General features: G+C 41.9%; 2 protein-coding genes across 3 annotated transcripts; both read right to left on the reverse strand.

The window, feature by feature from the left end:
* Positions 1 to 71: 71 nt before the first annotated feature.
* LOC106581283 (uncharacterized) lies at positions 72 to 16,013 on the reverse strand. Of its 2 annotated transcripts, XM_014163249.3 has the most exons (26): positions 15,739 to 16,013; positions 13,134 to 13,218; positions 12,737 to 12,802; positions 11,504 to 11,637; positions 11,256 to 11,396; positions 9,501 to 9,554; positions 9,303 to 9,356; positions 9,012 to 9,065; positions 8,642 to 8,695; positions 7,290 to 7,343; positions 6,949 to 7,002; positions 6,605 to 6,658; positions 6,417 to 6,470; positions 4,700 to 4,744; positions 4,313 to 4,366; positions 4,159 to 4,212; positions 3,760 to 3,813; positions 2,892 to 2,963; positions 2,760 to 2,795; positions 2,491 to 2,535; positions 2,341 to 2,373; positions 1,870 to 2,016; positions 1,554 to 1,730; positions 1,370 to 1,460; positions 1,139 to 1,216; positions 72 to 933 (listed from the first exon to the last, which is right to left on the reverse strand). In XM_014163249.3, exons 1-26 carry the CDS (start codon positions 15,757 to 15,759, stop codon positions 722 to 724), a joined length of 1,977 nt encoding a protein of 658 aa, XP_014018724.3. In that variant the 5' UTR covers positions 15,760 to 16,013; the 3' UTR covers positions 72 to 721. The 2 variants fall into 2 exon arrangements, with proteins under 2 accessions (XP_014018724.3, XP_082818310.1); XM_082962184.1 differs by lacking the exon at positions 15,739 to 16,013 and having other exon boundaries at positions 13,056 to 13,142.
* An 845-nt stretch (positions 16,014 to 16,858) lies between these two features.
* On the reverse strand, positions 16,859 to 21,940 carry snrnp48 (small nuclear ribonucleoprotein 48 (U11/U12)). The gene is made up of 9 exons (XM_014163225.3): positions 21,646 to 21,940; positions 21,212 to 21,325; positions 19,308 to 19,368; positions 19,094 to 19,174; positions 18,278 to 18,463; positions 18,040 to 18,161; positions 17,854 to 17,957; positions 17,559 to 17,726; positions 16,859 to 17,392 (listed from the first exon to the last, which is right to left on the reverse strand). The coding sequence occupies exons 1-9, from the start codon at positions 21,793 to 21,795 to the stop codon at positions 17,314 to 17,316; spliced, it is 1,065 nt and encodes a 354-aa protein (XP_014018700.2). The 5' UTR covers positions 21,796 to 21,940; the 3' UTR covers positions 16,859 to 17,313.
* Between the last annotated feature and the right edge of the window lie 4,456 nt (positions 21,941 to 26,396).

Raw genomic sequence — 26,396 nt, forward strand, 5'->3', positions numbered from 1 at the left:
AGATGTCTGAAAGAGACCACATTCTCAGAAAGACGCTCAAACTGTGGCAACAAAAAAAGTGAGGACTCATCTTAAGAAAAGTAAGACAGAATTTATCTAAAACAGTGATATTTCAGAACACACAGTACATGTACTTGCGATACTTTACAAAATTATTTACATCAATTTTTATTTTCAATGTATGCGCAGCATTGTTGATCATATCAAAAACAAAACCTGACTGGTAGCCAGAGACACATGCAACTTTCATTTTCTGACAATTTCTTTTAGCCAGTTTCTCAAGCCCCTTTACTTATGGTTTGCTTGGAGGAAGACAATTGAATTTTTTGTTTTAGCATAAAAAATTCATAAGGATTGTTTGACCTAGAAAAAAAAGTGATCAATTATGCCTAAACATTAGAGTTCATTGGGAGCCTTCATCTCCCTGTGCAGAGTCCAGCATGTCCCACCAAACCCTTCCAACACTGGTGAGCCACATTGAACAATGCTCGGATTAATTCCATTTCAATAGCAGTCATTACAGGAATTGAATTAACCATTCAATTCAAAAAGATCAACGCTGTACACATTGGTCATTTCCCAGTTGAAAACTCAATGTCAACTTCAATTCCTGGTTTGGCTGAGATGTGAATGGAATTAACCCCAACATTGCCATGGAGCGACCGTCCAACATGACCCCTCATCGTGGACCATTCCTTCACCCCTTCACTCCTTGTTGGGGTTAGATCTTGGGGCTTAGATCACGGGGTCCTTTCACTAGGCCCTGCTCCTTGCGCATCACAGGCGCGTGAATGCTGCAGTCCCGTGCCTCACAGAAGCCAGGCACTCCTGCGTTGCCCGCCATGCCAGGCTGGCCTAAAGCGCCTGTGAAACCACGGGGCCCTCTGGGACCTGCCATACCGTTATTTGGCTCTGCTGGGTGGCCTGGCAGCCCTGTAGGGAAAAAAATAAAACAATTGGCGTCTTAACAGTTCTCTTGAAAAAGAAGACTTCCTGCTAACATAAATGTTGAATAAGAACCACACAATCCCTTTTGAAGTGAATCTGGAAGTGAGTTACAAATACTTTCCAACAATTCTAAGACAAGCAATTTTGAGGTAGACCTAAGAGTTTCACACCAGTGTAAACAATTGTGTACCTCTGAGGCCTTGCTGCCCATCGTGTCCTGGCAGACCTTTACCAGGCTCACCCCCCTTTCCTTTCGGACCTTTTGTACCTGTGGAGTAAAACAAAGAGCCTGTGAGTGAACTCTGAAGCTATGACACTACAAAGGTGCTCCACTAATTTTCACTTGAAATGAGCCTTTGTGATCAGAGTTTTGTTTACCAGTTATCAAGTTTGGTTGAACTAAGACAATTGGAGTACATACCTCTTTCCCCCTCTGCCCCCTTCTGACCATCCACTCCTGTGTCCCCTTGGATGCCCCTGGCTCCTTTGACTCCAGCTTTGCCCGCTTTACCCTGAGAGAGAGAGAGGTCAACAGAACGTATCATCGTTTGGAATAAAGGCTTTCCTTAGTAGATAGGGGTTGGTTTGGGGGATGTGTGACTCACGGGTTTGCCTGATTCTCCAGTTGGTCCCCTGGTTCCGGGCGGCCCAATGAGTGTGCGGTTGTTGATGGGGCAGCCTTGGGAACACTTGGCCCGGATGGAAGCTGCATACTGGGAGATCTGGGCTGTCACCACTCCTTTACACAGCTGCAATACCTGCTCATCTGTCAGCCCAGGGCCCTGAGGTTAAAAAACAGGCAATCAATCAACCAAGCAAGTAAACAATCAATCAATCAATCAATCAATCAATCAATCAATCAGTAAAAGTTATTGCTAGATATGGGTCAATGTAAAATAAGGGGGAGACCCTGATACGCACAGGGGCACCTGGCACTCCTTTAGGTCCAGAGCCACCTTTGACGCCCAGGTCACCGCCTGGACCTGGCTCTCCTCTGGAGCCTGGGATGCCGGGGGGTCCATTTTGTCCAACAATGCCATCAGGGCCAATGGTACCTCTCTCCCCTTGCTGCCATTCAGAGATGAGGGGAAGGAGGGAGACAGAGAGAGGGGGGACACTGTTCAGTCACTGAATGCAGAAAGCCATGATTTAAACTCAATTATCTCAATACTTCTACCTAATCAAATAATTTACTTCTCAATACTTCTACCTAATTAAAACAGTTCTATTAGGATTTTATAATGTAACAGGAACTCAACACTGTACAGTATGTGCTGTTGTGTCTGCTGTCATCTAGGAACAACCTATGGTGCCAGTATTGTGGTTTCTATGTGACATAGAATGAGTTAGGGTGAAAAAAACTCATACATTCACAGAATGAAGTATACAAACCTGTCCTTTGTCACCATGTGCTCCAAAACTTCCCTGTTTGGAAAGAGGAACAGAAGCATTTTTAGTAAGAAGAAAATCAGTCCCACTACATCAATGGAAACAGGAAGTAGAGACGTGAGTGACGTTGCCTCGGCATTGTCACATGATTACCTTGTCTCCTTTCCCTCCCTTCACTCCGGTTCTTCCAACCCCACCCTGAGGAAGGAGCAATCAGCATGTGAGATGACTCAGTAAGATCCCATGGCAATGATAGGACTGCTTTTTACAGCTTATCAGTCACAAAGGAAAGACCCAAACATAAACAGCAGATCACCAATACATATCCACTTTCACTTACTGGTGTGTGTGTGTGTTTGATTAACTGTGAGAAACGGATTGGTAATTTAGCAGTCTGATGGGGAACGTAAATAAAAGGTTACCTTCCCACCATCGGGACCTGGCTCCCCTTTGGCTCCCTAGAAACAAAGCATTAAATCAACAATTACATAATCATCAAAAGTGATGATAATTGTAGTGGTAATGACAATGTTTGAGTAATGACATATACACACAGGCTGAGCCTGCAGGCCTTTAGGTCCTGGTTTCCCTGGAACTCCTGCATCTCCTCTCTCTCCTTGAGGCCCCTATAATATGAAATACATATAGGTAAACTGCTGCAAATACTGTACACACACACTTTAGAATGAGAACCTTTGTTCAAAAACAGGAATTTTGTTGAATTTCCAATGACAGATCATCCTTAATTGTCTAAACATATAACAAGATACATGGTACTCTTGTCATAACATCTCTGACAGTTATGCTGGGGTTTTTAACTAAAACCAGCATGACCATTTTTGTTTTTACCTGACACTGAAACCTTTTCAGGGACTTTACCAACAGATCTGTTGTTTTCAGGGACTTTACCAACATATCTGTTAACTTCCTTGTTTTGACTGTCAACAATATCACATAGCTGTCTGTCCACCCACACAAAACCCTCAAGTAACATGGAATTCACATCTAATTAACAACAACACTGAGGGGAATTTACTGAGGAATGTGGAAGTGACAGTTTATGTACTGTGATCTGTAGTCTACTGTGCACATGTGATTGAGATTAGAGCACCTCATGTAGTGGTTATAATTAAACAGTAAGGCCCGAGGAGGTGTGGTATACGGCCAATATACCACGCCAAGGACTGTTCATAAGCACAACGCAACGCTGAGTGCCTGGACACAGCCCTTAACCGTAGTATATTGGCAATATACCACAAAATCCAGAGGTGCCTTATTGCTATTATAAACTGGTTTCCAACATAATTAGAGAAGTAAAAATAAATGTTTTGTCATACCCATGGTATACGGTCTCATATACCACGGCTGTCAAACAATCAGCATTCAGTGCTCGAACCACCCAGTTTATAAAGCCTGTCTTACCCCAGCTCCTACTCTCCCAAGAGGTCCCCTCACACCACGATCCCCTCTCGCGCCCTAAGAGGGAAGACTGGCCATTATTCACAAAGTATTCATTTAAGTATTAAAAGTACATGTCCACTTTTAGTTTATTTAGTAAATATTTTCTTAACTCTTATTTTCTTAAAACCGCATTGTTCGTTAAGGGCTTGTAAGTAAGCATTTCACGGTAAGGTCTACACCTGTTGTATTCGGCGCATGTGCCAAATAACATTTGATTTGAATAAATGTACTGTACAATATAACAAAATACATCCATGTCATAACACCAGAACAGGTCAACTAGAAATGTTTGGATTATACATCTCAGCCATTGTGATGATGTCATCCTGATACCCAGCATGCAATTCTCCTTCACTTTACCTTTTGTCCAAACTCTCCAGGAAAGCCGATCACCCCAGGAACTCCAAGAGGACCCTGGAAAATAAACAGTAAATGTAGTTTGTTAGGAGAAATCCCATCAACAGATTCCTTATCTATTTATTACTAATTTTGTGGTTATCATACTGATACTCACATCCTCTCCAGGCTCCCCGTCACTGCCTGGCATGCCCCCTGGGCCTTGGTCACCCTGAGAGAGAGGAAAGAGAGAGATACAAAAAAAACTGACATTGGAAGAGAAGAGAGCAAGGGAGACATTGCTACTACAGTATCAATCTCCCACATAGAGGACATGCTATAGTTATGGCCAAAAGTGTTTAACAGCCACATGACTCACGAAATCAACAATAGCAAAACCTTCAGTGAAAAGAACAGTATGCAGTTTAGGGAAAACACCCATAAACACACCATTTTTTGGGGGGGAAACAGAGTAGTTTCTGTGAAGAGTAAGGGCCAATAACTTTTGAAAGCAACCACAGTACTTTCTGTGAAAACAACACTACTCCTCTCCCCCTAAACATACCTTGTGACCGGTCTCTCCTCTGCCTCCTGGCTCTCCAGGATACCCCTATAAAACACAGAAAGAAAAAGCATGTTAGTAGGATTAATGGTCTCCCTCCATGTAGGGAATAACATAGTCTTTGTAGAGAAGGACAAACAAGAGGTCCAAATGGTATTGTTTGTATTTGGTATTTTTATTAGGATCCCCATTAGCTATTGCAAAGCAGCAGCTGCTCTTCCTGGGGTCCACACAAAACATGAAACATAATGACATAATACAGAACATCATTAGACAAGAAAAGCTCAAAGACAGAACTACATACATTTTTAAAAAGGCACACGTTGCCTACATATCAATGCATACACACAAACTATCTAGGTCAAATAGGGGAGAGGCATTGTGCCGCGAGGTGTTGCTTTATCTATTTTTGGAAACCAGGTTTGCTGTTTATTAGAGCAATATGAGATGGAAGGAAGTTCCATGCAATAAGGCCTCTATATAATACTGTACGTTTTCTTGAATTTGTTCTGGATTTGAGAACTATGAAAAGACCCCTGGTGGCATGTCTGGTGGGATAAGTGTGTGTGTGTTTGAGCTGTGTGTAAGTTGACTATGCAAACAATTTGGGATTTTCAACACATTAATGTTTCTTATAAAAAGAAGAAGGGATGCAGTCAGTCTCTCCTCAACTCTTAGCCAAGAGAGACTGACATGCAGAGTATTTATATCATCCCTCTGATTACAATTAAGAGCAAAAAGTGCCACTCTGTTCTGGGCCAGCTGCAGCTTAACTAGGTCTTTCCTTGCAGGACCACACTACTACTGGACCACACTACTGGACAATAATCAAGATTAGACAAAACTAGAGCCTGCAGAACTTGCTTTTTGGAGTGTGGTGTCAAAAAAGCAGAGCATCTCTTTATTACGGCTAGACCTCTACCCATCTTTGCAACCATTGAATCTATATGTTTTGACCATGACAGTTTACAATCTAAGGTAACACCAAGTAATTTAGTATCCTCAACTTGTTCAACATCCACAGCATTCGGCAGGGTAGCCTAGTGGTTAGTGGGTTGGACTAGTAACCGAAAGGTTGCAAGTTCAAATCCCTGTCACGACTTCCGCCGAAGTCGGCCCCTCTCCTTGTTCGTTCGGCGGTCGACGTCACCGGCTTACTAGTCATCACCGATCTATGTTTCCCTGTTTGTTTGGTTTTGTCTTAATTGTACACACCTGTTTATGATTCCCTGATTATGTTCATTATTTAACCCTCTGGCTTTCCTGTTTGTCTTGTCCGTGATTGTTCCCTGTTTTGTGGTTGTTGGAGGTGTTTCTCCCAACCCTGTTATTTTGCTGTGGGAGAGTTTTGATTGTGGTTTTTTGAGTAAACACGTTTGTTTGCACTCATCCTTGTGTCCTGCGCCTGACTCCGCTACTTCTCTAAACAAAATCATTACAATACCCTGAGCTGACAAGGTACAAATCTGTCGTTCTGCCCCTGAACAGGCAGTTAACCCACTGTTCCTAGGCCGTCATTGAAAATTAAAATTTGTTCTTAACTGACTTGCCTAGTAAAATAAATAGAAAATTACCAGTTTCAGCTGAGGTCTAGCATTTAAGGAATGATTTGTATCAAATACAATGCTCTTAGTTTTAGAGATGTTCAGGACCCGTTTATTACTGGCCACCGATTCCAGTGAGATGAATGGTGTGACAGATACACAGACATCCATCTTACATTATAGCCCATCTCCCCATGGTCTCCTGAGAATCCAGGTGCTCCAATCTGACCCTGTGGAAGAGAAAGGATGAGATGGAAGACATTTTAGACAGGGGAAATGGAAGTTGAAGTCATAAGATAAAAAAATAAATAGTTATTCAACCACGGTTTAACCATGGTCACAAAGTGAGGTTGAATGGCGCTACCTTTTCCCCTTCTGTTCCCTCAGGACCCTGTTTCCCTTCTGCTCCAGTTGATCCCTGAGAAGAAAGGTTGGGGGAAAAAAATGTCTCAACATGGCCAGAACAAATAACAATAACTTGTATGTTGTTTATTTGTTAAATGGAAATGATCACATCACATAGCCTGTTTGAGGCTTTCACATCATAAAGTCTTGTATTGCTTCTAGTGAAAGCTGTGTAAGGAGCGAAGTGAAGAATTGATTTGAGCATGTTGAGAAGACAGTGTGTGCTGAGTTGTGGTAGCAACTCTGAGTGGTGGCAACAATTGTGATTGGATAGTGTTGAGTTGTGGTGGCCACCATGTTTACCTTGATACCTCCAGTTCCATCAGGACCACCAGGCCCTGCCTCACCAAATGGACCCTAGAAAAAGACAAAGAACTAAACACATGAGTAGGGCCAGACAGAAACATGCTGGGGATTTTGTATCAAATTTCCTTACACTCATTTGAGGAAGCACTTTATTTTACGCTACAGAAATGACCAGGTAGTGGATTTCCTTAGAAAATCCATGGTACAATGGTAATTACACAATAATAACCTATGGATTGTTTACTTGTTTATTTGAGATTAATTGAAATAAAATCTCTGATATCAAACCACATATGGTTACCTACAAAACATAACAGCTGCATTGTGTCAATACTCACAGTCTCACCCATTACCCCGACTCCTCCGCGTGGCCCCTCCATACCGATGTCACCCTGTTGAGGATAAGGAACACACTCAGGCATAGAGACAGTTTCAAATTGTCAATTAAGATTTTTTTTGGTGTAATTAGCTGATATTTGTGATGGTATAGTGGTATTCTAGGATGTCATGCTGGTACTCTGTGATATCTCTGTGGTACAGTGGGGGTCTATAATGTCATACCTTTTTGCAGGTTTTACCTGATGGATACGGTAAAGAAGTCAATGAAATGCAAGCCATTCCAAATGACCATATTGGCACACATTCATCAACTCTGATCCAACAAAGTGGATATTCATAACAGGGTCAATGTGGTTACTTAGATGCGATTTGGATATATTTGTCTGTTTTCTCTGTATAACATTTACAAGTTGTCCCTTTTCAGGTTTAGAAGTGACTGCTAAATGCTAACTTCCGTTCGTTTAAGCTGGTTAGCATAGCTAGCATACTGAAATCGGTGGTGGTAGTCAAAGTCATTTTTAACTGTAATACAGTTGATTGGTGACGATGACATGAACATGTGTTGGGGTTGACATCCATAAAACCATTATACTCCAATTTTTACCTCACCATAGTGTGAAATACACATATAAACAATAGGTTAAATGTAGGATATTTTTGCTACGGGCAGTGAAAAGTTTCAGGATCTTTCCCCCATGGCCCTTTCCCCCACTCGTTTCCATGGCAAATCCATTGTTTTGGTCAGGTTCGATTGACCTCAATACTGCATCTATGGGGATTCAAACTGAATTGTGTGGTGTCAGACTGGTTCTCTGTTATGTCATACTAGTGATCTGTGGTGTCTTATGGTGCTTTCAAGACAACTCAGAATCTTGGAAACTCGGAGTTAAAATGTACCTATGTTTTTTGCGTAGCGCTTCCTGTTGGTCAATTCTGATATTTTCCAAGTGGAAAACTCGGACCTCATCATTCTACAACAAGTTTTTAAGAGTTTCTGAGTTCCAAGTTGTCTTGACCGTGGCAATACTGGTTCTCTGTAATGTCACACTGGCACTCTGTGATGTCATTTTGGAATTCCTTGATGTCATACTGGTTCCCTGTGATGTCATATTGGTTCTCGGTGGTATAACAGGGGTTTTATGTGATGTCATGCTGTTTCTTGTAGGTTTAAACTTTAGTCAAACATTATGGCGGCTTGGGCTGTTATTAGTGAACATTCGAATAAGATTTTGTGAAGGGCCACACTGTTTTTGATATGGGGTTATAATGGCTTTTTAGGTAGAGGGTGATTTTGTTTTATGTGATACATATTTTGTATGATGCCGGTCTGGTTTTGAGGAAGGGTCTTTACCTTCAGTCCTAGCACCCCAGTCTCACCTAGATCGCCAGGAAGACCAGGCAAGCCCTGTAGGAGAGAGAAAGAATGAGAGACAAGGTGCAAAAGAATGGAATAAAGTACAGACCAAGAGAGAGAATGATAAAGAGAAAGGGTGATCATAGTTGTTGAAGCTCAGCCTCTCACCTCAACTACACAACAGTGCCACTCTCCAGTTCTGAATAATAAAGAGATCACCATCTACTGGCCATAATCAATATAGAAAAAGTTACATTGCTTGTGCAATGTCGCAGAATTTAGACCAGAGCATAGAAACAGATCAGAGCAAAACAATGAAAGAGAGATACATTACATCTGTGATATCCTCTGGAGGCCTCTTACTTACCTGGGCTCCAGAGAAACCAGAGGCACCGTCCTCCCCATCAGGCCCGGATTCACCCTGTAGAGATGGCAAAAGTCAATACAGCTGTTGAGTCAAGTTCAAGTGTAATGTTGATGCCAGACTTTGTAGTTACAAACATTCCTCCCAGGGAAATACTGTTTCTCTTTTGAGGTTGTGGCAAGCGTGTTTGCCATGGGGTTGGGCAACCTGGGTTCAAGCCCTCGCTTAGGGAGTTGGATAGTGTCTAAGGCTGATTTGGGTGAGGTCTTTTATTTTACTTTTTCACTTCCTCACCTCAGGCCCTGTGTCTCCTCCTCTTCCTAGAACTCCTTTGAATCCTTTGTACCCCTGAACACAACACACAGGAACAATATCAACAACATTCCTCCAATAGGGATATGAGCAGTGATTCATTGATTAAGCACAATGGAGGGTGTAATTTGGCATGCACTATGAATTTGATATAGTGATTATACAGCAATTAACACTCACCTCCCGTCCCTGAGCCCCAGGGAAGCCATCTTTACCTTGCAGTCCTCTGGCTCCCTAGATGGACAGACAGATAGACAGACAGACAGACAGAGACACACAGACAGACTGATATTTTGTTTAGTCCAGAAAACAGAAGGATACCACAGGATGGTGGTGGATGGGGTGAGTTTCCGCCATACAATGCAAATCACTTAAGGACCCAGTGAATGCTATACAAATGCAATTTAATCAGTATTAACATATTGGGGCTAGGGGGCAGTATTTTCACGGCCGGATAAAAAACGTACCCGATTTAAACTGGTTACTACTCTTGCCCAGAAACGAGAATATGCATATAATTACTATATTTGGATAGAAAACACTCTAAAGTTTCTAAAACTGTTTGAATGGTGTCTGTGAGCATAACAGAACTCATATGGCAGGCCAAAACCTGAGAAGATTCCATACAGGAAGTGCCCTGTTTGACAATTTGTTGTCCTTCTGTTGCATCTCTATCGAAAATACAGCATCTGTGCTGTAACATGACACTTTCTAAGGCTTCCATTGGCTCTCTAAAGCCGCCAGAAAGTGGAATGGGGTGTCTGCTGTCTCTGGGCAAAGTACAGCAGCAGAGTTTGTAAGTGGTCAGCCTGGGGACAGTGAGTCTGAGATGTGCGGTCACGAGACTTCTCAATTTTTTTCTTTTAGCCTTTGAATGAATACAACGTTGCCCGGTTGGAATATTATCGCTATTTTACGAGAAAAATAGCATAAAAATTGATTTAAACAGCGTTTGACATGCTTCTAAGTACGGTAATGTAATATTTAAAAAAAAATGGTCATGAAATGCGCTCGCGCGTTACCCTTCGGATAGTGACCTGAACGTACGAACAAAACAGAGGTATTTGGATATAACTATGGATTATTTGGAACCAAAACAACATTTGTTGTTGAAGTAGAAGTCCTGGGAGTGCATTCTGACGAAGAACAGCAAAGGTAATCCAATTTTTCTAATAGTAATTCTGAGTTTAGTGAGCCCCAAACTTGGTGGGTGTCAAATTAGCTAGCCTGTGATGGCCGAGCTATGTACTCAGAATATTGCAAAATGTGCTTTCGCCGAAAAGCTATTTTAAAATCTGACATAGCGATTGCATAAAGGAGTTCTGTATCTATAATTCTTAAAATAATTGTTATGTATTTTGTCATGTTTATCATGAGTAATTTAGTAAATTCACCGGAAGTTTTCGGTGGGTATGCTAGTTCTGAACATCACATGCTAATGTAAAAAGCAGTTTTTTAATATAAATATGAACTTGATTGAACAAAACATGCATGTATTGTATAACATAATGTCCTAGGAGTGTCATCTGATGAAGATCATCAAAGGTTAGTGCTGCATTTAGCTGTGGTTTTGGTTTTTGTGACATATATGCTTGCTTTGAAAATGGCTGTGTGATTATTTTTGGCAGGGAACTCTCCTGACAAAATCTAATGTTTTGCTTTCGCTGTAAAGCCTTTTTGAAATTGGACAATGTGGTTAGATTAACGAGAGCCTTGTCTTTAAAATGGTGTAAAATAGTCATATGTTTGAGAAGTTGAAGTTATAGCATTTTTGAGGTATTTGTATTTCGCGCCACGCGATTCCACTGGCTGTTGACTAGGGTGGGACGCTAGCCCATAGAAGTTAATCAGCAAAGTGCATGGATGTTTGCTATTTATAAGGTTCTAAATTCCATTTGCATGGCGTTGAGCGTTAGGTTAGAGTCTTCGTCCTACCTTGGGCCCGGCAAACCCAGCGAACCCTGGCTCTCCTGGCTCACAGTTACAGTCTGTTGGCCCCTCCTCCCCCAGAGAAGCCTCCCCACCACCAGGGGCCTGGAGCGACTCTTCGTAGTAGGGCTCCTGCTCGTATGGCACCTGCAGTTATAACATGATATCACATTACATGACAGAACACAATGTTACATGACATGCCATTACTAAACATTACACATAACATACTTTACCCCTTGACTTCCCCTCACCTGTGTGGTGGTGGTGTAGGGGTACGAGTCCTCTGTGATCATGCTCACGCTGGTGGGGGCTGGTGCATAGGGGTCATATCCAGATGAGGGTTGCTGCTCCTCATAGCTGTGAGTGTGCTCCGGTGGGTATTCCTCTGCCAGCGAGGAATGTCGAGCGGTGGAGGGGTTTAAGTGAGGCAAGTGAGAGGGAAATGTTTGCATTCTACAGGTTAGTTCATGTCAAAGGTAGCATCATACCATAGAGTTTGTACTGTAGTAGTAGTTAGTGTCTGACTGTACACCTAGTGTACTTATACGGAGTGTACAAAACACTAAGAATACCTGCTCTTTCCATGACAGACTGACCAGGTGAAAGCTATGACCCTTATTGATGTCACTTGTTAAATCCACTTCAATCAGTGTGGACGAAGGGGAGGAGACAGGTTAAAGAAGGATTTTTAAGCCTTGAGACAATTGAGACATGGATTGTGTATGTGTGCCACTCAGAGGGTGAATGAGCAAGACAAAAGATTCCTGTGTCTTTGAACGGGGTATAGTAGTAGGTGCCAGGCGCACTGGTTTGTGCCAGGAACTACAACGCTGCTGGGTTTTTCACACTCCACAGTTTCCCGTGTGTATTAAGAATGGTCCACGACCCAAAGGACATCCAGCCAACTTGACACAACCGTGGGAAGCATTAGAGTCAACATGGGCCAGCATCCCTGTGGAACACTTTCGACCGCTTGTAGAGTCCATGACCTTAAGAATTGAGGCTGTTCTGAGGGCAAAAGGGGGTGCACACTCAATATTAGGAAGGTGTTCATAATGTTTTGTACACTCAGTGTATATTTTGGATCCAGGTGGGTATTAAAATACTTTATAATCTGACCACACCTGTCGATTTCCATCCAATGATGTATACAAACCCTGGATTGCTGATGCTATGTATTGGCCATTGAGAGGCTTTGAAGCCACAGGTCAGCCATATTGGCACTCCCCAGTAGGAGCAGTCCTCCATAGGAATTAATGGAATTCTACAGTATTTCAATGAAATGTTCCAAGTATTTAAGTATTTTTGTGTTGCGGTGGGGACAGACATTGTTCCCACCAGCAATTCACATTATTCATGAAAAATGCTTTGGTTTGTTGATGCATATAAGCCATTTGGAGGAGGCATAAAGGGGTTCTTGAAGGCTTGGACCAAACTCTGGCTTTTGACTAGAGGAAGGGACTTTGCTATGTTGTAGTTATTACCTGGTTGTGGGTATCCTGAATGCTCATAGTTGTCGACCAAGGAGCCCTCATAGGTGTGTTCATCACCTAATATGACACAAAACAATAATTGAAAAAGCCTGAAACAATAATTGAACAAGCCTGAAACCTCCCCAGTAAAATGATAGTCTGTTTACAAAACAAATTAGCCGGTTATTAGATAGATAAACCAATGTAATGTTTGTACACAATTATCAAAAATGATTCATTGTGGTGACATGAGAATATAAGTCTATACATTTTAACCACAATCTAGGTCAACTGAAATAAAATCAAGATATAACCTACTGTTTTTGCTTACCTCTAAAAATGTGGATAATTTGCAGTAGCTATTGGCGCGAAGGCTAATGGTGCTAATAGTGCACGTCAGGCAGCTCACCTGAGTGGTAACCAGAGTACTCGTCCTGCGCGTGGGAGGGGAGGATGCACAATAGGAGCACGAGCAGCGGCGAGATAACCGACACCTGTAGAAAAGGCGGGGAAAACAAAGCAAGGTTAAAACGACCATGTAGGCTGTAGCCTATTTCGTCGCCGCTATAAAGATAAACAAAAGGTAATGGCTGGAAGACCTACCTTTGTTGGGAGATGGAAGACCTCTCTGCTCAAAATGAATAGCCTGCATGCGCTCTTATTTCGTTACACTTTTAACTCGTTAAATTAATACATGTTTTGAGGACGAAAAATTAGGGGACTGTAGACGTCTAGGCTAATGAGGGCTAATGGATCACTAAGAACGTTTTATACCCAATTATCATAGCCCTTTTAAAATGTCTGCTATATCGCCCTCTGGTGGTGTTTACGCACATAACTCCTTCAACTCAAGACCCTGCTTTCTTGTCTAGGCATTCCAGACATGTATTAATTGCCCACTTGTAGGCTATGTAACATATATGAATAATATTCAACATTTATATGGTCTATATTTGACTAATTTCTTGACAAACATCAGATTTCATATCAATCATAATATGACATCTGTAAGGTCTATAGTCATATGTCATATAGGCCTGCAGTAAGCCTAGGCTACAGTTGGAGTAGGCTAAATGTCTACATTTAAGCCTACCTACTAGGCCTATGATTAATCTGCTAAATAAGAAAAATGCGAACTTTTTTTTCATAAAACTGTATACTGTATGACAAGCAGCAAGTGTGTGTATCCTACTTCAAAATGAATTCACAGAAGCAACAATTTCTGGAGTTGTTGCTTGGGGTTGTTGAAAAAAAAATTGGGCTGCAAGGTGGCCTATCAGACCATCACTAGAAAAGGCTATATGTTATTAGGGGAGATGACCAAAGATGGTCTGTGGTTGGGTAGTTGGCTGGAAAATTGGGTAAATATTTGTTAAAAGACACACTGGAACATGTCACGAAGCCTACATTTCTGGTATTGAGCCATATGGCTAAATCATGTCCAAAAATAGAGTACCATGTTTTTATTTTCCAGAGAGAAAATGGGCCAATAAACTGAAGTCATATCCTTGGATTAACAGCAGCCTATTGCATGTCACATGACATGATACATGTGGGAGGAGATTCTGCAGGGATCAGCCACCCAGGTGATAGGGTTGTATTATGCTCTGTAGATTTAGGCAAGAGCTCATCTGTGCCTTGAACAAGATGGAGATGAGAAATACAAGCTCAAAAAGCTCTTTGTTAGGGTAAAACCACAGGCTGAGCCACAGCAGTTCTCAGGCCCTTATCACATTCCAGGGCACTTTCTCTGTACTCTAAAGGCTCTCTTCATCCCACTCCTCTGAGACAGTAAAAGGCCTTTTCTCTGTTTGCTGTGATGTCAAGCAGCCGTCTGTCCACCATGAGTCCACCACTTTCCATCCATGCCATTTCCAGCTTTTTATTCAAAACTCCAAAGAGGACATCATCAATAAAACACTTGTGCAGTAGTCTATAATGGACTTAAATACATTATTAAAAGACAATGAATAAGAGCACCTGAGCAATAAATAAATGTCAGTGTATACATGACAAATGGTACTCAATGATAACACAGATAATTTAGTCTATCTGTTGAAATAAACCAATTGATTTGGAGTATTCCATACATTACCTGGACAAGTACCCAGAATGCTTTGCAATGCCATACGTCTGCCTGGTGGTGTAAATCGGTGATCCCCACCGACCTCCAGGCCCCCTGGGACACTGAGGTGCAGTGTGGGATACAGACTGCACACCTCCACTAACCCTAATCCTTCCATTTGAACAGTTAGTAGTCATGAAAAAAGCTTCCTTACTTAGACTAATTCTCCAATATAATCACTATTCATTGAATAGTAATACACTATCCACAAAGAATTGCTGCAACAAGAAGAAAAGCAACTGCTTCCATCTGTATCCAGTGTAAACTGAGATCCTGGACTTCTTGAATGATGCAAATTTGATATTGTTAATTTATATTTATCTACCGTTAACAAAAAAACATACATTTACCCAAACTGTCAAACAACAAAATCACCTCTCAAAGTTGTAAGGTTTTAAGCTTTGTCGGTTGACTTGCTGTTGTGTGCAGTGGAGTGCTCTGTAGGGTAAATAAAGTCAAATCGGCACATTCCTGAGAAACGTACAAACTAAAGTAATTACCTCCTAACTAGCCATAATTCAGAGGGAACTCAAACACTGTTAGGGGCTGCATGTGACCCACTAGGCTAATCATCCTGAAAATTGGTCACATAGTATTCATTTAAACACCAATGTATATTTAGGTTTCTTTATGCTCACAAATCAGTCCATGTCAAATACACTCTCACACAGTACCAAAAATAAACCCTCATTACCGCATCATTACACAACCAATAGTTAGATTAGGTTCCCCAATCCAGCATCACTAAATACACCACCTGCGGACCAGAGAACCTAGGCCCAAGAACCACACTACACTATTGGACCAAACACAGAGTTCACATCCAGAACCTGGCATAGCAACATCTCAGAAACCTGCTTAGACCGTAGTCCCTGCTCTGCTTGCTTACCTTCACCCTGGGGCCTCCCATGGTGCTGGTTCTGTCTGTTTGGTTCTGTATAATCCACTGAGACCAGACCCTCACTCAACGTATCGGATAGTCCACAGGTTTATTTTAAATAAAGACAGAAAAGCCCAGTTTATTTCCTCCCTGAACTGTGCTCCTTACAGCATTCTCGCTCCCCACTCACAGCACTGGTTCCCCTTCCTTTCCCTTGCTCTCCCTCTCTCAGGTATCCATAAGGTTCTCAGGCAGCCTCTTCTCCTCGACAGGGTGAGAAATACCTGAGTCTAACCCTAACCCCAAATACACACAGGGGCTGAGACCCAGACAGGAGAGAGAGAAGAGAGGGTTGACAGAGTAAGGAGAATATAATAAATACAGAGAACGGGGTTTAAAATAGAGATGAGGAGACTAGCGCAGGGTCCATTTTGTTGTGAGCATTTCAGTAGACTGACACAGTTCTGCAGGTGGTGAATACCCCAATAACTAAAACCATTCACAAGTTGACATTTGGAGCTATGTTCAAGTAGTACAGTGAAGGTTAAGGTCAATTCTACAGTCATTCAGTCCAAAAAAAATCTATTGACATTCTGATAATGAATTGAATACCAATTTAAAGTAACGGTTTAACAGGTGATCAAACTCAGTACCAATTGAATAGTCTTGTGACAGATATTGAAAAGTATTTTTACCCCATCATTAAAGACTGCAGATGCACATTGACTCCAGGCCTGACCTTCTGTGTCCTTTTGACCTGCTGGTAAAAGTGTGCCAGCTATGACACTCCTGTCCAACATTCCATACAGTAGACACTGAGAAATGCACAAACTGCCCTGAGGGGCCTCAACCAATAGGGTTGGCCTGGGCGGGGCCATTTACACCTAAATTATTACATGAATATATTTATCTAATGGAAATGTATAGATTTTTCTGACTATTTCAAGTCGCAATATGGAAAGACATTGACAATTGTTTATGCAGAGTACTTGTTAAAAAAGGAAGTCATCCATGAATTCAAGTAATTGTGGCTTATCAACGGAAGTCATTTTTCTGGTTCTCTGAATACTTCTAAATAAAGGCCATCATACACACAAAAGCTTTTACACACAGATTATGACCATGATCATTACAGTACACATATGAAGCTTTTATTCTCTATTCAAAGTTCAAACACAATGTTGTTTAACTTTAAACATCAAACTTTTTTTTGGAAGTGAGTCAAATACAGGGGTAATTCTGAATGTACAACAGAATTCCGAGAATCATGTTCTAACAGTTTATTTACATTCTGTAATCTAATAACAACAGGCATTTAATAACCTCTCAGGTTAAGACAAATGTTTAGAGCTGCACTGTTGCTTTAAGATATCATCATTAGATTACATCAAAGAAAGATTTGTCTGTGAGTCAAACTACAATATCGACACACGCATACCATTTAGTATGAAGCCATGAATTGGGCACACTTAGTATGAAGGCGTGCATTCTGAGTGGTACGCTATTATGAACATTGGAACATAGCTTTGGTTGGCTCCTTGACCTAATCTCTGGTTTTCCAAGCCAAAGTACTAAACTTGAAAATCACTTCTCTTCCTTTTTCTTCTTCTTCTTCTTTTTCTTCTTCCGATCATGAGGTCTCTCATCCGGCGAGCAGGAATCCCTACGAATGTCCACACACATTCAATTCACCAAACATATATACAGCCAAAGGATTCATCAACCACTAAATGTCTGCAACCAGCCTTGATGGTGACTTCATACAAAAACACTGTCAGATTTGAATGCATGAGACAATGATATTCAGTCAATCCACTACTCTGACTCACCTCTTTCTCTTCTTCTTGCTCTCCTTCTCTCGGCTGCGCTCCTGGCTCTGCTCTGGGCTGGGGTCTTTGCTGTGGTGGCGTTTGTGGTGGGAGCCGTGTCCATCCCTGGAGCTGACATGAGATTGGCGGGACTCTGTGGAGGCAGACCGCCTGTCCTCAGACCTTCTCCTGAGAGAAACAGTTCAGTGGAGTCAGTTTTTATTTTATTTTTTACATGCGCCTCAGATAAGTATTACAGTACTAATTGGATTTTGTATGAGCCATCATGTAGGTAAGAAGACCATTTTTGGATTACCTGTGAGGGGCGTTTTTGGACTCTCTAACCTCTTCCTTCCTCTCCTCCTCTTTCCACTGACTGGACAGTTCAACAGAGTGAACATTAATTACCTCCCGAATCACCTGCAGGATTCATGAAAAACATAGCCAGATATAACACACACTAACATTAACATTCTATTGAAACAGTCACACCCCCACACACCTCAGTGTAGGACTTCTTGGTGTTGTGGACGTTCTTTGCTCTGTAAGACTGCCGCCGTCTCTTGTAGTCCCTCATCTCAGCCATCAGCTCCAGGTGAGACTTGTGCTCGTTCTGATCGTTACCTGAAGAACAGAAGCAAACACAACAGACTCACTGGAATTAATTTAGAGGAGCAATTCATAGGAAAATTGGTTTAAACCATACTACTGATCTCAATAGTTAATGTTTATAGGCCTACCCTTTTTGAGCTTGGCCACCAAATCAACATAGAGGTCCTCGTTGTTGGTTGCAACAGCTTGATCCTTCTGTTGGCTGGCTTCCCTTGTCACATGATCAAAAAGAGCCAGTCGGTCTGCCACAGTAAGGTCACAGATAGTTCGCTTGTGGTTCTGAGGAACTTCTGAAGGATCTGTGGAGTATTCACCTGCAGTACAATGAAAAGGGCTTTAAACACACTCACATGCTACAACAGAGTACAGATAGAGTCATGAGAAGTCACTAATTCAAAAGCTTTCAAGAACACATTGATCACATTGAGATGATCACTCACACCTTCAGTATTAAAGGGCTAAAAAAGAGTAAAGGCCTTTCCCCAACACGTACAGGGAAAACGTGTGTGTACATGTGTGTAATGCCGCCAACAGCGGCAGCATGTTTGAAAGGATATGGCATTAAAAGGATACTGCACGTAATCAGTAAGCCTGAACGAGGGAAGAACCTCCTGTATTTACTCACCCCTGTCACTGAAAACAAAACACAGAACATGTACAGATGACAAACTCAAAGAAACTAGATCATAAAATAAAAACCAACAGCCACCATATTTAGCCGTGTTTGTAATGAATTAATGCTTGTTAATGGAGACCTTTTTAGACATGGGGAAGGCACTGAAGACCTACGAGCTTGGTAAGAGAAATCGAAACATTGGTTGTTCTTTGGTGAAATGACCATTAAAGAATAAAAGAATAAAAGCATAAATATTTTGTGGGGCATGAATACAAGCATAGGGTTTTATCAGTGACCTAACACTAATGTAAGGGTGTAATGACCTTACTTTGGCTGTACAGTCCCTCTGTCCTAATTGACGGTGCACTTGCTCTTGCTTGTAGAATCACTTGTTGCTGTGTGTGTTTGTCTACAGGTGAGGCAGAACACAAAGAAAGATATGAGACAAGCATTGGGCTTCCCCAACCCAGGGTCAGTCCAGGGAATTTTGGCTATTACATTAAGTTGAGATTCACCTCGCAGTGGAATAGTGTGACACTCACCCATTGTGAAGCTGGTAATGCTGGTATTCTCATAACACATAGAGGGGTCATACATCTCAGCCTTGGGAAAGGAAAGGAGTTTACTTTTTAGAAAAGCTTTTAAGAACATAATAACTTTTACATTTTAGTCATTTAGCAGACGCTCTTATCCAGAGCGACTTACAGTAGTGAATGCATACATTTCATACATTTTTTATTTTTTGTACTGGCCCCTCGTGGGAATCGAACCCACAACCCTGGCGTTGCACACACCATGCTGGCATTGCAAACACCATGCTCTACCAACTGAGCCACCGGGAAGTGCAGTAGCAAGCAGGAATCATGGAAATGGAAGGACTATTCTAATTCTATAGTTAGAATACAATAGTGGGCACTTTGAATACAGTGATGCTTGAGACGACAATGAATTAAAATGCCAGGGAGGAGTTATTGTGACAGGGTAGGAACTAAAGTTTCGATATGTGTTTCCTAGCGGACCCAAAAAGCTTTGGCTACATTGCATGTTCTCTTAGCTACTTCATGTAGCGAACATAGTCTTGCTTTGCATATTCCTCTTTGATTTAGAAGATACGGTGGCACAAACATGCTGATTTAGGTCTACACCATCACTGATACAGTCAGGCTGTATTAGCTAGCTACGTTTGCTCTTACTCAGTACATTTATTAGCTAGCTATTAGCGACTAACAATTAAGAGTCTCACAAGATTTAGGGCAACTTGCTAAGAAAATACAAACTAGCTGTTTGCTATATTAAGAAGCAAAGTGAAAACAGCATTGTTGTTGTCATCAACATTGTTGCATGTGCTGCGCTGACCATGCAGACCGAACTCAAGCGTCTCGTGGTTGAGGAACTTCAAACGCGCTCCTTGAGTGACAGGGGGCGTGGCTAGGTCTGTGTGGAAAGTGGCACGGAGAGAGGGAGCGGAGAGAGATGACTCAAGTAACGAAGTAAACTATAAAAATTGACATTACACACGGCGTATCACAATTAACAAACCAAACGTTCAAATACCGTTATAGAAGGCAAAGTAAAAACCCAAACCGGTCCATGCATCAATACTGGTATATAGTAAAATACAGTATACTGCCCAGCCCTATACATTTTTACATTTTTTTTTACATTTTAGTCATTTAGCAGACGCTCTTATCCAGAGCGACTTACAGTATTGAATGCATACATTTCATACATTTTTCTTTTCTGTGCTGGCCCCCCGTGGGAATCGAACCCACAACCCTGGCGTTGCAAACACCATGCTCTACCAACTGAGCTACAGGGAAGGCTACATATCATAGATCATAGATCATTAGAGCCTCATCATAGATCATAGATCATTAGAGCCTCATCATAGATCATTAGAGCCAGAGCCTCATCATAGATCATTAGAGCCTCATCATAGATCATTAGAGCCTCCTCATAGATCATTAGAGCCTCATCATAGATCATTAGAGCCTCATCATAGATCATTAGAGCCTCATCATAGATCATTAGAGCCTCATCATAGATCATTAGAGCCTCATCATAGATCATTAGAGCCTCATCATAGACAATTTCAATATGAGGATCATTAATTACTCCCACACTGACGGTCTTATGAGGCCTGTGAACTGGGATTACCGGTGTGTAAAATGGAATAGAAAGGGGTGTGTGTGTGTGTGTGTTCTGATGAGTTGCTAGTTAACAGATAGGTTGTTGCATAATTAGGGTGGAGAGTTTTTCCTGATCATTTGACTTCACCACTTTGGGCCGCTCTAGTTATAGGGTCCAGTTTTCTAGGTCTGACCCTATGGTCAGGAAAAACTCCTTACCCTAATGACAAGCTACACCAAAAGGTGTTGATGGCTCAGTTGATATTTCATTAGAGTATGTGTGTGTGTGCATATGTGATACAGTATAGCTCTATAACCTGTTCCTCATGGGAGTATCCCATCTGGCTGAGTTGGCAGGTGGCTTTGTGTCTCTCCATGCTCCTACTTGGCACTCTGTGGTTCGGGTCATAGGGGCACACCTCCATCGGCTCCTGTGGAAGGTCATTTACAAGTTATAATCTCATCTCTGCTTGTTGTAGCATGCATGTCATGTATACAGAGACTTAAAGAATCTCCCATCATCTATGGTTTTCCCATTTATTTGGAGGCCTCATATCTATCTAGCTACACATTCACAAGATGGTGCACATTTTAAATATGGATTTTCGGATATTAGCTCAGGTAACGTTATGAAAACATTGATTATGGGGTGAACTAGTCCTATAAAGAACGCCGCGCTTTCAGGACTAGGAGAACCACCCATCGTATCTGAGCAGTTGAATAAATATAGCTAACTAGCTTCCTAACCTACCTGAACTGAGCCGTTGTCCAGGTCCTGTCTCCATCCCAGCGTCTCGAACAGCTCATTCAGTTGTCTCTGGCAGTTCTCGGTGAACTCCGTCAACTCTTCCAAACTTCGCAGACGAGCCTGGAGCGTTTGATTTTCTGGTGAATCGCACATGTCGTAGTCAGGTAAAATCTAAATTGTGTTTACATTAAAAGGGGTTTCCTTACATTTGACTAGTTCATGTCCGACCTATATTGGATATGCAGATTTTCGAACGTTGTTCAGCACCACTGCCGCATTTTAACAGCGTTAGCTGTGTGGCGCACGTAGATGACGTAAGCCTGACTGAGGTGCATTCTAGAAGAATCAAAATGAATGTAAGGTTTAGTTTTTAATTGTACACATTTGTCGCTAAAAGCTGCATTGCAGCATACATAGGCCTACGTAAGTAAGTACATCAAATAAAACATGAGATGTAGTATAAAATATTACAGTTAAGCAGCTTCACAAAGTAAGGCATAGTGCTGTTGTAGTATCTGTCAGTCCGAATAGGGGGAAGGATTCGATGGGTAGATCTGACACGGACATGTCCTATCTATCGTCTGAGGCAGCTAACGTTATTTGTTGCTGGGATTTTGCAAGCTTCTGGACAAATGATCTGCAGTGGTGTGTGCGGTGGGACTCCACGGACTGCAAGCCCAGGTCATTGCATGCAGAGGTGTAGGTGGTGCCCATGATGATTTTGGTAGGATGTCGTTGGATCTTCTCAAGTTGGTTGTGTTGGTGGGCTGTGAGACTTGCCATACTTGAGCAGAGTACTGGAGCACTGGACGGACAAAACAAGTATAGACTGTCAGACGGTCTTGGAAGTTACATATACTATATCTTCATTAGAATTTCAAATCAAGACAACAAGCAAAGGGTTTCTTATTTTATTGGGTAAAAAAATTGATTAATGTAACCTCACATAACACTGGCATATAAAAGGCCTTTAAATGGTATTTAAACTACATTTAAATAAATGTCAAATACATTCAAAAGAAAAGGCTGACATTTCAAAACACACAAAGTTCGCTTGCAAACAACTTTTGAAGGAATGCAGGTTTAGGTGGGGAAAAGCTGGTCATCGTGCAGCAATATGGTTTCCATCAAATAATTTGGATAGACTCCTGATCTAAAAAGAAAGACATACAAACATTAGCTACTGCATAGCCCTACTTTATGTTTATGTACTTCAGCAATGTGTAAATAAACCATGACCTTGAATCATTTAACTACTTACATTACTTCAATTGTCTCTGTGTCCTCATAGGCTACTTCCTCCACTATTTCCACCTCGACTCCTACCATTATTGTCTTCCTCACTGGGAAACAGAAGTATTTGATTAGAGAGAAAAAACGACATAGCAGCCATGCTGGATCACCTTAGAGAAGAATGACCCTCTTTCACATAAACAGACACATACACTTACTTGCAAAATTGAAGAGAGGGGAACCAGCCCAACTGTGGCAACATCTTCCTGGTTCACTTGGTCCATGCACACAAACACAGCCATGGCCCTCTGTCCTGTGGCTCCTCCATTGACTGCCTAAACAATGCTGGGATGATTCTTCTCCATCAGAACCAGCCAAGGAGGGCTGGTGTGGGGGGACATCCATCCACATTTCAGGGGCATCTAGCCCTGTGTCAGTCTGGCTTTGAATGCTAACTAGGTCTGTGTGGACAGGGCCAAAGGGACTCTCGGTACCAGCCCAGCCCCAGTGGTTCTGAACACACTCTTGGGTGAGGCCATGGCCATCTGAAGACACAGGGGAGAGAACCTAAGAACATTTGACAAAAAGCTATTCCTGTTCATACCATTGATGATGTCTAAAGGGATTCAAGTGAATGGAGAAACCAAGCAAATGGCATTATGTCTATATGTTGGATAGCACTTTAATGAGCATACAAAGACATGGGAATAGGGGAGATGAAGACTGAAACATGGATAAAGAAATGCAAAGAGAGGAGATAGAAGGCTGGATGGGGAAGGGAAGAGATGGAGGAGCGATAATAGTAAGGTGTGGTGAGAAGGGAATGACGTAAGGTAGGATGGAAGATTGTGTGCTGTTCTGTTGCAGCCTGTTGTTGTATCACGTGTTTGGTCCTGCTGTCTCTTTGGCCTGCCAATGGGCCTGCAGAGTTTGGGCAAGGCTCTTAGTCACAAGTCATCTGCCCACACTGGCAAGCACGGAGGGAGTGGTAGGTAAGCAAAGTCAGAATAGCAGCATTGGGAAAACATAATGTTAATTGATACAAACTAGCATAAACCCTGTTTACCCCAAGACAACAAGGCATGCCACTTGAAAACAAACCTAAATCAGGGTTGAAACAGACAAGCAATGAAAGTCCCCTGTACTATTTTGCAATGAGCCTGCAATATTCTCTCACTTTTAACTCATACACCTCACTCTTACTTGTAGTATAGCAACAGATTGCTGGATGCTCCCTGGTCCAAATTGCATGTTCTTCCTCTTTTCCTTCTTCCTCATCCTCCCATTGCCTCAGGGTTGCTGAGCCAAGTCTGCCCAGGTGCCTGTGGTGGCGTAGAGGCTCCCCGTTCGACCACAACCATTTAGGGTTCTGTCCATACATCTCAATCAGGGCTTCTACTGTATACCAAAGCAAAGAAGAATAACTTTGCGTGTTTGATTCCCTAGTTGATAATAGCAGGTCTAGAGGCTAGAGATGAGCCAGATTTGTGCATGGGCTCCACAGCAGTGCCCTCTGATCCTGTCAGTTGCAGAACAGCTTTTGGGATGGGGGGGGGGGTGTCAGTCGCAGAACAGCTTTTTTGGGGAGGGGGGGGGGGGGGGGGGGGGTCAGTCGCAGAACAGCTTTTGGACCCCCTTGTGGCCCCCCTAAATGTGGAGTATGAAATAATTTTTACATAACACATTTTTTCTATCGTTCTTTTTTTACATCCGTTATTAGACAGTGGCAACGATGATGATTATAAACATGGTCTTTTGCCTGCTAATGCCTGCAATGCAGTGAAGAAAACAATATGACAACAATAACGTCTAATGTAACTGGCTCCTCTAACAGTACAACTGGCCCCAGCTTGGCCCCCCCAGTTGAAATGGTCTAGAACCGCCACTGCTTGTGTAATGATGTAATGATGACTCTTGGTGGTCTTACTGTATTACAATACAACACAAATACAATACAACATTATTAGCCTGTGGGACAGTTAATGCTGTGCAGTAGCATTAGGAACATGCACACTCACACATAATATATACACAAAATACAATGCACAATGCAATGGTTGGCCTGGTGAAAATAATGTTGTTTAGCACAATAGTAAGACACTAACAATTGAGACAACTCACAATTTGGCATCATATTCACTTGTTTAAAAATGTGAGATAAAAATCGGCACTATATGCAAATCTATTACTATAAGTACTAATCCTATCTATAGTATTACTTTATTACTTAGAGGAATGCAGTCAGCATTGTATTTATCTTCGTTGACAAGTATTACTGTCACATGATTGGCAGGCAGCTGGTCACATGTTAATGCAAGGTCAATCAGGAAATAGTGCGTTGAGCGCCTCAATGAAACTTAAAACACTCGAATGTGCCTGGAATATACCAGTTACTTTCTCGAGTGTTCATTTCATGTTAACAAAACATACTCTGGTAAACGTTTATACTTTGACTTCTGTTCAACTAGATCCACTCTTTTACTCCAAATAAAGGTCTCCAAAGACAACAGCCTAAAATTCAAGTTCATCCCTCCCATTGCTTATTGTAAAGCAAGACATCCGACACTCCCCTTGTATGTAAAGAAGGGCAAGTCAGGGAAGGGGATACTTTATTGCCAGTTGGTATCACAATGTTATTCTTTTCATTCTTAGAAATGAGTTATCCTGGATATGGTGCTCCCGCAGGCGGATACACAGGCAGGGTAAGATCTTACAGACAAGTTTCTTCTATATAAATATGAAGATAAATGGGTATCGGCAGAACCGTTTAGTTGTCCGGAAGTAGAACTGCAAATCGGTCCTGCATAATATAGCATGTGTATATTGCACAGTGTTTTGCGTATACAGTATACTATTTGTTGTATCTAATACAATTTGTAGGCCTGCCTGCCAATGAATCGCTACCATTGGCAAGCCGTAGCAGATCTTTTATGCTTGATGCGCCTCTTTGCTCCAGGTATACCTGTTATTCCTGGAGTGAAGAGGCTTGATGCACTTGTTCGATACAACAGAGGCACACACTCTTACAATGTAACAATCTGAGCTGATCAAAAGGTTACATGAAGTGCAAATGTTACAATGTTAGCTCTACTATGATGGAGTTTGGGCCTACACTTTGTATAAAAAGTTCAGTAGCATATAGGTCGATAGAAGTACTGGTTATGAATTGAGTCATTTCACCCAACCCTTGGAGTGGTCAGGTTCACATAATAGCTGGGACTCACTGTCCTGGTGTTGCCGGCCGAAGTACAGTTTGACACTTTTACTGATTGTAATAAATAATCTATATGAAATAATTCTCAGCCCCTTGACCTCTGCAGAGCAAGTTGTCAATGCACTGATTTGAGACATAATTGTCTGTTGTCTATAGACTATTGGTTAGGTAGTTCAGAGTGAGTCATTGGGATGTTCAACTTTAGTCACTTTCATGGCACCTGACCTATGTTGTCACTAACTGTTTCATAAGTAACCTTATGGTGTTCACGGTTCTCTCTCTCTCTAAATCATTGTCTGTCTGTCTC

This window comes from Salmo salar, chromosome 02, assembly GCF_965601325.2.
Source record: "Salmo salar chromosome 02, fSalSal1, whole genome shotgun sequence".
NCBI lineage: Eukaryota > Metazoa > Chordata > Actinopteri > Salmoniformes > Salmonidae > Salmo > Salmo salar.